Source organism: Polypterus senegalus, chromosome 3 (assembly GCF_016835505.1).
Source record: "Polypterus senegalus isolate Bchr_013 chromosome 3, ASM1683550v1, whole genome shotgun sequence".
In the NCBI taxonomy this organism is placed as follows: domain Eukaryota; kingdom Metazoa; phylum Chordata; class Cladistia; order Polypteriformes; family Polypteridae; genus Polypterus; species Polypterus senegalus.
Window position 1 is genome coordinate 18435337 of NC_053156.1, and position 11491 is coordinate 18446827.

Here is an 11491-nt window from a genome sequence, read left to right on the forward strand (position 1 = left end):
CCATTTTCCACACCTGCTTCATCCTCAGCTGGGTCTGGTGGAAGGTGGACCCTACCTGAGTGAGTATCGGGCACAAGGCAGGAATAACACCCGGACAGGACGCCAGTCCATCACAGGGTGAACACGCACAGAAACACACATATCGGGGCAACTTGGCATCATCAGACCACCTTATCTATCTATCTATCTATCTATCTATCTATCTATCTATCTATCTATCTATTTTAGTGTATTTTATTTACTTTATACTGGCTTTTATACCTATCTATATAGTGCCTTTCATACTTATTTATCTATACATCTATCTATATAGTGCCTTTCATATCTATCTATATAGTGCTTTTCATACCTATTTATCCATACATCTATCTATATAGTGTTACCTATCTATTTATATAGTGCCTTTCATACTTATTTATCTATACATCTATCTATATAGTGCCTTTCATACCTATCTTTCTATATAGTACCCTTCACATCTGTCCATCATGTAGTGCCTTATCCTGTATATTCTTCTATTAAGATGGTGGCTGAATGAACAGGGTGGGAGTTTGACAGTCCTCCTTTAGCAGCACAATAGGAAATGTGGAACTCTGCTGAGAAGGAACAGGGCGGTCGTGTAATCTGTCATCCTTGGCGGTGGACAGTCGTGTAGCCTGACATCCTCGGGGTGACAAACTCGTGTCCCAGGCCACCACTCTTTATTGATACCCCAGTAGTTACCTCCTTCTTCATCTTGTGACCCTACCTCTCGGTGATATTTTAATGTCCCCTGCTGTTAAAGTTACAGCTGGGTGGTCCTCCTTTTAGGGTCGGCGACTTGCAAATCTGTGATTTTTATCATTTTTTTTTTTTTTTGTTTGGTTTTTCTCTGCAGCCGTGCGCTTTGGACGAATCCCCAAACGAGAGAAGCAGCGCCTCCTGGATGAAATGCAGAGCTACATGAACAGTCTCAATGAGTCGGCGTCCATGGAAGTCGATTCTTCCCCTGATATGCCCTTCAGCCCGGGTGACAGCCAGTCAGATGAGGCCATCTGCGCCATTTCCAGGGCCTACAGGGACATCTTTGTGAGTGGACAGGACCGGCTGGGCAGGAGGGCTAACGTGGCGAGTAACAACAACAACAACAACGGCAGCAGCAGCAGAGCCCTCCCTCATCAGCAGCAACAACACCCCCTGAATCCTCCGCCACACCCTGACCTCGGCTGCCACGCCACCTATCAGCACCCAGCACTGTCCAACCAGGCATACCCCACCTACCCGCCCCAGTTTGAGGGGGCCGCCCACTGTGCCATAAGAGAGGAGTCAGCATTTGGTTATGTGGACAACAATCAATTCGGTGGTGGCGTTGGTCCACCCATGCAGCTTTACCCGAACAATTACAACTGCAACTACGCCGAGCCCATGGCTCCCAGCTCCTGTCCCTGGAGGATGGCGAGCAGCACAAAAATACTGGTAAGTCCTCACATCGCTCAAAGGGGACCCCCCCCGGTGGTATTCAAATAAGTCAACCATGCCCGAGAGGCTTGTGCTGTGTTACCCCCACGGCCGCTGTCTTCTGCTGGTGTTGTTTGACCCGCTGCCCTCCCTTTGCCTCCCACAGGCCTGTCCGCTCAATGCCGCCCCCTACTGTGACCCGGTGCGCAGCAGCCAACAGGTGTGGGAAGACTTCTCGCAGTGCTTCACGCCAGCTGTTAAGGAGGTAGTGGAGTTCGCCAAGAGTATCCCAGGCTTCCAGGCGCTGTCCCAGCAGGACCAGGTGATGCTCCTCAAGGCGGGGACCTTCCAGGTAGGTGCCTATTCAACACCTTCAAAGGCAGAGTGAAGACCCCGAGTGAGCCTTCTCAACTCCTCTAACAACCCCCTACCTTAAATTGCAGGTGCTGATGGTCCGCTTCTCATCGCTGTTTAATCCAAAGGAGAAGGCGGTGACATTCCTGAATGGGCACACGTACCCCCTGAGCAGCTTGCAGGCCATGGGCATGGGACCACTGCTTTTCTCCATGTTCGAGTTCAGCGAGAAGTTGAGCTCCTTGGCGCTGGACAGCAATGAGATGGCCCTCTTCATGGCAGTGGTGCTGGTGTCAGCAGGTAAGACCAGAACAAGTGAAACAGTTTTTAAGCGTAGTCGGCAGGATACTGAACAGCAATGAGATGGCCCTCTTCATGGAGTTGGTGCAGGTGTCAGCTAGTGAGACCAGGACAAGTGGAACAGAGATGGCCGAGTGGAGTGGCGCACTGGTTCCTAATATGTGGGCAGAAATGGAAGTCTAAGCGTAGTCAGCAGGATACTTAACAGCAATGAGATTGTTCGCTTCACAAAGGTGGTGCTGGTGTCAGCTAGTAAGACCGGGACAAGTGAAACAGTTTTTAAGCGTAGTCGGCAGGATACTGAACAGCAATGAGATGGCCCTCTTCATGTAGGTGGTGCAGGTGTCAGCTAGTGAGACCAGGACAAGTGGAACAGTGATGGCCGAGTGGAGTGGCGCACTGGTTCCTAATATGTGGGCAGAAATGGAAGTCTTTAAGCGTAGTCAGCAGGATACTTAACAGGTCCAGAAAACCTGAACTTTTCTGTCTCAGCAAAATGGTTCTTTCGTGGTATTTTACTGGGTAGAGGGTAGAGCTATTGATTGACAAACAACCATTTCATTCTGGGAAGTGTTCTTTCCATTTGAAATTGGTTCTTTTCAGACTATGAAAAGATTCCTAATATGTACACAAAATAGCAGTCTTTAATTGTAGTTGGCAGGATGCTAACATTGAAAAACAAATGTACTTTTTTTGTCTAAGCAAATGGTTCCTTCATGGCCTTTTACTGGGTATTGTGGTTCATGGTAGAACTATGGCTTGACAAATAGCCATTTGATTCTGGGAAGTTTTTTTTTTTTTGCATATAAGGTTCCTAGTATGTACACAAAATGGCTGTCTGTAATTGTAGTCGGCAGGATACTAACAGATCAAGAAAACCTGAATAGATTTGTTATCGTCTATTTGTGGAGCCTGATTTCAGAGTCTCCTCTAGGAATTTTGCTGCCCTAGGCAAAGCTGTTAATGGTGCCCGCCACCCCTTTCGTTTTCAGAGGAATCATCACTGCCAGACCTTAAGACCTGGAGACAGGACTGGGGACAGTGAAGTATTTAGGACCTCGAATTCACAATTTGCAGAGTTCTCAAAGTTATAGCAACGTCTGTTTACAGGACTGTCTCTGAAAAAAAATACCCTCTTTAGGGGTGCCATATCAGATAAAAAGTGGAATCCTTTGTGTTTGTGTAACTAATTAATGTTTTACTAAAGTATGTTACACTTAACCTAGATTTTTAGAGCCTGTAGTTCTCTATATAAACCTCCAATTTATGATAAGATTTTTGATGATGGTAACATTTTTTTCTTATGAAGCCATTACCATAACTTGTATGTATCATTTAAATTAATAATTAAATTAATAACAATTACAACCGAAAACTTGGCATAATGACAGCACTCAATGAAACTGTGACTACAATGATTATCCTTACCCACAATTCCTATTTACCTTATGCTCGGGTATGCAAATGACGCCATCTATCAATCCAAGAAACGCACAATTCCCTTAGCGTGCCCAGAGCGAATCTCACAAATGGTGGTGAGCAACAGACGACGATGTTTGCTAAGTTTTAACACCAGTTTTAATGTGCGTCCATTTGGAAGACAATCATAGTTTGGGTTAATTAAGCTTTTAGCTACAGTCATGTTGCCTTTTCGATCGTTTAATTTTATCTCGTCATGTCCGTCTCATCTGTACGGAAGCGTACTATTGGCATCATCGTTATCGCGGTTGCTGCTGTTCGTGTTTTTGTCGGACTGTGTAGGTCGTCAGACGTTAAGATGGAGCATCGCTAATATGCGAAAATAATATAAAACAATATAATAGGCATTGAGTACGAGTGTTCGTAGGGTCTGTATTGTTTAAAAAAAAATGTTGCGTCGCCCAGGGCCGTTTCTACGTAACAAATTGAGCTGTGCATAGTGCAGACAGTGCAGAGCCTCACACCATAAGCATTTCATTCTGTTCCGCTCCGGTGCGGACATAATAGGTATCGCTACGTGGTGCTGCAGTAATGCGCACTGACCACTAGATGGCAGCATAGGCGCGTGCCTTGACCGCCTATGCCCAGAAACGGCCCTGCAGTGTTATGGATCTAAATAAGTTAAAGGTTCTTTCTGGAACCTTCGCGTGGATGGGTCTTTAGAGCAGTATTGCTGCAGGATATATTTATCTGGGTCACTCTGACTCGTGAATTACAAGTGAAGTGAATGAGAAAGGGTTGCGGAACGGTATGCAGAAAGCATTGCCATGTGTCGCTGCTTGCCTGGCTGTAACAAAACCCCCTGGACGAGCAACGATTATTCAAGAGTCTCCCGGACCATGTTCGGCCGTGATTCTCTAAGACGGACAGATGAATTGTCGGCTGCGGTGTTTGAAGGGGGACCTGGGGCCTCGGATATAAACAGCGCGTATGCACAAAAATGTTGCTGTGCACCCGTCCATTTTCTAACCCGCTGAATCAGAATACAGGGTCACGGGGGGCTGCTGGAGCCAATCCCAGCCAACACAGGGCACAAGGCAGGAACCAATCCTGGGTAGGGTGCCAACCCACCGCAGGACACACACACTAGGGCCAATTTAGAATCGCCAATCCACCTAACCTGCATGTCATTGGACTGTGGGAGGAAACCGGAGCGCCCAGAGGAAACCCACGCAGACACGGGGAGAACATGCAAACTCCACGCAGGGAGGACCCGGGAAGCGAACCTGGGGGTCTCCTAACTGCGAGGCAGCAGCGCTACCACTGCGCCACCGTGCCGCCCACGCTCACATCCCAATGTATAAAACCTCAACTTGGTGTAAAGCCACTCACATTTCCACAGTAGCTCAAACCCTGGCGTACACAAGTTCTGCACTCGGTTTTGCAAACTGGCGGCACCCAGCGTCAAAGCAGTGCTACTGTTCCTGTGTGGTTTCCGTTCAATTTTAAGATTCACATTCCCTGACGCGGCTTTATAAATACACTGAAATTAACCGCATATTGTTTATTAGTTTAAGGCATCTGATTGTAATTAACCTGTAACAATATAATGGTCCGCAGAATGGCCAAACTATTCTAAATACCAGAGCTGCTTTAGCGTTGTTACTCTCACTGCACCTTCTTCTTCTTTCAGCCGCCCCCGTTAAGGTTGCCACAGCGGATCATCTTTTTCCATATTCCTCTCACTGCACCACTCGGAGTATTTATATCACCGTATCTGAGTGTGAATCACAGCTCTACAGCAGTTGATTGTAAAGAGAATTATCAGTATACAGCATCAAGCACACGCTGCCTCAGCCATGCGCACAGTCTATTTGAACTGCTCTCATACGACAAACTCTTCAGAGCCTTTCCTGTACGGACCTCGCGGTTCACAAACAGTTTCATCCCAAGAACTCTAAACGCACTCCATCAGTCCATCAAGTGCTCCTTGTAGACCTGTCTGTACTTATAAGTGTGATGACCTCACTGTAAACTTCAGATACAGTTATAATATCACACAACCTGAGCCACTTTATAAAGTGCGTATTTACATATGATGACGATATCATTTTAAGATGAAATGCAGCGAAATACGTTTATTACATTATACAGATAAAACTTTAACATCATTTGAATAATCTGTATTGTTAATAATTAAACATGTGAGGACACGGTGGCACAGCACTAGCTAGTTAGTTCACAGATTGTTCCTGCCTCGCGTTGTATTCTTGCTGGGCTGGCACGACACGGGAAGGATAGACGGTTCGAATAATTAAACACGTACTACGAAGATATTTCAATGTTCCTTAAAAGTTTTGAAGAATCGGCGCTCTCAGCTTACAGATGGCTTAACGTCCATTACAGAGCTGATTGTGTGGCGATTGGGTATTTGGAGAAAGAGAAGTAAGGACAGGAATCGGAGGTCAGTATGTTTCAAAGAGACAGGACTGCTACAATAAATGATTTCATCGAAGGTCGCGCACGGCGCAGCAAGCATCTTATGTGAGACCTGAAGAATCACTGCACCACCGTGTTCCCATGTTTAATAATGTGCTTTAACTCCTGTCATCATGAAAATGACATCACGTATACATCTCAGTATTTTAATTATTCAGAGAGCTGTGATATCACGAATGTCATGGACTCTGTGTCCTGTCGGAGGAAAAGAGCCAGTTTAAGAAGCACGTAGTGAGTCACACACATAGGCACATAGAAGATCAAATACAAAACAAAGCATTTAACGTGCTACTTTAGTTACGATGTGATTTGATAAACTGGTTAAACAAACGATTTTAAGATGAAGTTTATGATGTTCTAGTTTAATGACTAAATAAACTATGTGATTAAAGTGGAAATTTCGAGATTGAAGTTGACATTTCGAGCTTTTTTTTTTCCCCACGGTGTGCCTATTTTTTTTTTTTCTACTCTAATAAGCTGTCATCTGACACTCGGACAGTGGGCTGCGACTCGTCCTTTCACGGCGACTGTGATATGTGACAACTTCTTTTTTTTTATTCAGAACACTGTGCGACTTTGTGAACTTGAGCTTTTGAGTTTCTCCAACACGCTATTCACTCGATCAGCTTCCTTTTCTTGTTTATGCCACTGTTTAAACTGACAAATAGTACGTTTTCCTTTGCCCCCACTTGGTATTCGCTGAAATTCTTCTATTTTTCCCTCGTACTTTTCCCATTGTCTTTTCACAGAACGCTGAGCTTAAGGGCTATTTATATTGATTTGCATATTCAAATAGGCGTAATTCTGGGAGGAGTTTGGGGCGGAGCAGCAGGCACGTGCACATGTGTTACTTTTCATGCTGACTGGGATTTATGGAGAGGAAAAACGTGGAAGTTGGTGTTCGCACAGATTTATGCATATGGATTTTTTTGCATGTAAGCACTTTTCCACTTTTGTGCTTACGTCATATTAGATGTGCAAATTCTATGCCCGCCGTTACGCATGAGGCCCCAGGAGAGCAGCTTGGCAGAACGGCATTGGCACCAAGTGCCACATCAGGATATAAAGGGGTATTAACCTTTAACAATGCATTAATTATTTGCCAGGATTTCTTACATGAAAGGTGCTATATAAGAAAAAATGTAAATGTATGAGCGCAGTGCCTGGTTAACCGATGAATTGTCTCCTGCCCCTCTTGTCTTTCAGACCGCTCCGGCATCACTAATGTCGAGACAGTTGAGCACCTCCAAGAGACGCTCATACGCGCCCTGCGGACCCTCATCACCAAGAAGCACCCCGAGGACTCCACTCTTTTCCCCAAGCTGCTCCTGAGGCTTCCAGACCTGAGGACTCTTAACAATCAGCACTCAGAAAAACTGCTGGCTTTCCGCATCGACTAGCCACACATGGCATTCTGGGAGGTGCGGTGGTGAAGGGTGGGCACCACAGAACAGTGTGAACTGACGCCCCTTTCCGCATTTTCTTTTTGTTTTGTTTTGGACAGACCATCTGGTCAGATGCCCTGGACTTCCAGCTACACAGCGCCACCTGCTGTTTGACATGGTCTTCTTTTTTTTTTTTTTTTTGTTACAAGGATAAGAAAAGTCCGCTTATCTTGGACACCCCTGTTCTTTTAGTTTTTGGATCCAAAGTGGCCCTTGAGAAATCCTTGTGCTGATTTCCAGCAGACTGGGGATAATTTAGGAAGCTGAAGACATTCTTGCTTCTTGCTTTACAAGGAAAACCTAATTCCAGGATCTAAGAAGACAAAAAAATAAGAATTAGAGTCAGAAGAACCTGCAGGCGTGTTCATTCACAGCCTTTGTATCTCCAGACCTTAGTGGGATATATGGTGTGAATGTGAATGTATGTACCCACGAGTGTTCTCCAGAAGGCCCATATCTGAAAGCCCACTGCCTCTTTATTTGTACTTCTGGGTCACGACTGACCCCAAGGACTTGTCTTGGGTGTTTTCAGGGAGATGTGGAGTGTATGCCAGGGCTACCCTGTTGGTCTGGGCAACTAGGTGGCAGTGTGTTAAGGCTAAGTGGCTTTGATCGTTCGTAGCGTGCCACGCCAGAAGTTTCCCTGATGAAATTCCAGAATGTGCAGGGTGGCGAAACAGCGTGTGGCAAACGGAGGAGTGAAATGTGCGGGGTCTTCCCTGTAGATTTATGTTCGTCCTTTTATTATATCAGGCCACTAATGTAAAATGTGCTTATTTAAGCTTCTCCCCTGATGAACTTGTTCTCAAATGATAATACAGTAGCTGCTTTCCGGGAGGTTTCTTGTGGTGCAACAGCGACGCCTAGTGGTGAGAAAGTGCCTTTTATGGTCGAGCTGACGTATTGAGCGTGGAAAGAAAGCCCTTAAAACTTTGTAATCTAATTGGACCAATCCAATCGCGGGTGCGTTTAAAGGTGTATGTGTCTATAAGATATGCGCAATGTACAACATATATATATATATATATATATAGATAGAGAGAGAGAGAGAGAGAGAGAGAGAGAGAGAGAGAGAGAGAGAGAGGTGCGCATATCTGTGTAGAAGTGCGTGTATGGCGGCGGTTACATGCATTGAAATGTCCCAATGTACACATCCGTACATGTAACTTGCGTTGCGGTGCCTGCCATAATCGGAGCTCCGTGCCACACGGTTACCACGCCGGCTGAGTGAAAGCGTTTTGAGTTCGGTTCGCTTTTGATTTCGTCTCCATTTGTTGCACCCGCACAAATTGTATGGATGCGCATACACCAGTAAACGGGTCGATGAGCTGCCTCGAGGCTCCGCCCACACTGCGCGCGCCCAGCGGCTCTTCCTGGCACGGCCATCCAAAGGAGGACCTCCATGGGCTCAGGAGGCGAATTCCAAACCAAGAAGCCCATACTTAAAACATAAACGTGCAATTACGAGCCCACTGTGACGACCCCCATGGCCAGAGAGACTCCAAAAGAGTCACCAGTGAAGGTCAGGTGCCTTTATTGTTCGGCTTGCTGTAGAATGGATGTTAATTCATTATACGACCACTGGAGGCACCACTGAGGGTGGTCAAGGCGTTCGAGCAGTTCCCCGTCGTGCAGTCCTTGCGTAAGGGGTCTCAGACTTAACCTTGGGGTCCCCATGTGCCTGTTTTGTTCCAGGCATCTTGGACGTCTAATTAATTAAGCTGTTATTGTTCAGTTTCTGTGTTTTGGAGGTCAGTGTGGAAATTACAAAACCTATGCAAAGGCACTCTATAAATAAAATATATTATTATGATTAATGTTTTAGTACATTTTTTATTAGAATGTACCAAACATTTAGTTTATTTGGGGTGTTTTTTTTAACTTGGATTTTTAGATATTCATTTTAATTAGGATTTTTATGCTGCTTTTCCAGAAGTTGTTCTTATTTATTTCTTTATTTACTAACGAACACTTTAGTGCAGGTGATACTTTCGATTCGGCATTCAGTGTCATTTGCTTGGCTGTCTCCCCCGTATTATTATTATTATTATTATTATTATTATTATTATTATTATTATCAGTATAAAATTAAGGGAGAATATTACACAGAAAAGAAAAAAGGCAAATTATAGGTGAACAACAAAACAGAGTTAATCGTTTAAAGCAAAAAATTGAAATCTTCCTAAATGTTAAAATCTTAGTGTACTTTTCTGAATACAAAAAGAGAGAGAAAAAAAAACAATTAAATTAGATTAATTAGAGATAAAAAAAATGACTAATTGATTGTGATGGTCAGAACAAAAACCTACAGGACTGAGTTTGAAAGCCCCCTCCTCTACGCTAGGGGGTCTGCAATTCCGGTCCTGCAGGTTTTTCATTCTAACCATATCTTAATTAGTGATCGGTCATGCTAATTAATTCTTTTCCCTTCATTTTAATTGACTTGCCATTTAAGACTCAGACCCCTTCATTGGCAGCCATGCATTAATGAGATACTAAACGAGACAACACATTGCAGCAATTTTGTGTCCACCATACAAACAGTGAAGGTCTCAGTGATGTTGAACTGCTCAGGTCCACAAAGCATTTCGATGGTGTTCTTAGAAAAAGGGGGAAAAAAGCAACAGTTTTGGAAATATAAAAGCAGTGACGAGCTATGGAATTAAATGACGGGTTTATTGAACAACAAGCACCAGCTTCTAATTTAGAAACTGGTTTGAGAGAAACTGGTTGGAATTTGACACTCCAACTTAGCTGGTTATCTGTCGGCTCATTGCACATCGCGTTTCTGTTTGAGTTCCTTTAAGGAGAAAAGAAGCAATTCCAAAAAAAAAAAAGACAGTTAAAATGAAGGGAAAAGAAGTTTATTAGCAGCATAATCTGGTTGGTAGTTAAGGAAAGGGTTAGAATGAAGACCTTGCAGCCACTGTACTCTAATAGCGGTAGCCCCACAGGTCTGAGAAGCCGCTGAGGCAGTGAGGGCGGAGTCACGACAGATGACTGACACTTGAAGTTGTCAGAACAGCCGCCTCAGTCTCTGCTCCGCCCCCTGTCAGTGACCAACCTGTTTGTCTTCCTGTTAAGTCTGGCATTGTATACAAATATGCAGACTGGCATACGAAATGTACACACACGCTTTTACATATAATGTTACACATTTGTTTATACCTAAAAAGTACATACACTTTATTTTTCTCTCTGGGTACAGATAAAGTTCCATCCTCTCCATCTATTGATCTATCTATTTGTAGCATCTTTCATGTCTATCTATGTACCACGTAAAAGTTTCTGTATGATTCCAAATTTTCGAATGCCTGTGTGTTGGTTTGTGTGCCCGTTTGCTAGGTCTCCTTTATATATGCTATTTGGTATGGGATTTGTAAAAGCAGTGCTAATGTTTGTGATGCATGTGTTGGAATGCCCGCTGCAATACATTGTATTATTACATAACATTTCAATAGACAGTGCACTGCAAAATTTAACACCAAATATGCTGAAGTCTACATTGATTACTTAGCTGGCAGGTATTGTGGCATAGCAGTTAAGACTTTGGACTGTGGATTCAAATCCAGAAAATGAAGCTGTTTGCCCATGAGCAAATCACATCACCTCTAATCTGAACATGAAACTACATGTCACCAATAACATCTTAAATGTTATTAGTTGTCTTGGATAAAGGCATCCACCAAATAGTAAGTGATATAGATATATAATATTTTATTTGTTCCCAAGGGGAAATTAATATATGCATATATATGTGTGTTTGTGTATGTATGTATGTATGTATGTATACTGTATGTGTATATATATATACACATATACATACAGTATACATACATACATACACATATATATATATACAGTATATATGTGTGTATATATATGTGTATATATATATATAATATGTATGTGTGTATATATATATATATATATATATATATATATATATATATATATATATATATATATATATATATATAGTTTTACTGCCAACCTGGTAGGTAACCACCCATACAATCAGATTGTGATTAAGTCAA

At 43.4% G+C, this 11491-nt stretch overlaps 1 protein-coding gene across 1 annotated transcript in view; it reads left to right on the forward strand.

Moving 5' to 3' along the window:
- Positions 1-9520, forward strand: part of LOC120524890 (nuclear receptor subfamily 1 group D member 1-like) — a 48588-nt gene extending 39068 nt beyond the window's left edge. The window contains exons 5-8 of the mRNA XM_039746720.1: positions 878-1455; positions 1604-1789; positions 1881-2091; positions 7216-9520. Coding sequence (XP_039602654.1) covers positions 878-1455; positions 1604-1789; positions 1881-2091; positions 7216-7409 — 1169 coding nt within the window. The 3' untranslated portion in view covers positions 7410-9520. The remainder of the gene's footprint in view (positions 1-877; positions 1456-1603; positions 1790-1880; positions 2092-7215) is intronic.
- The last annotated feature ends 1971 nt before the right edge of the window (positions 9521-11491 follow it).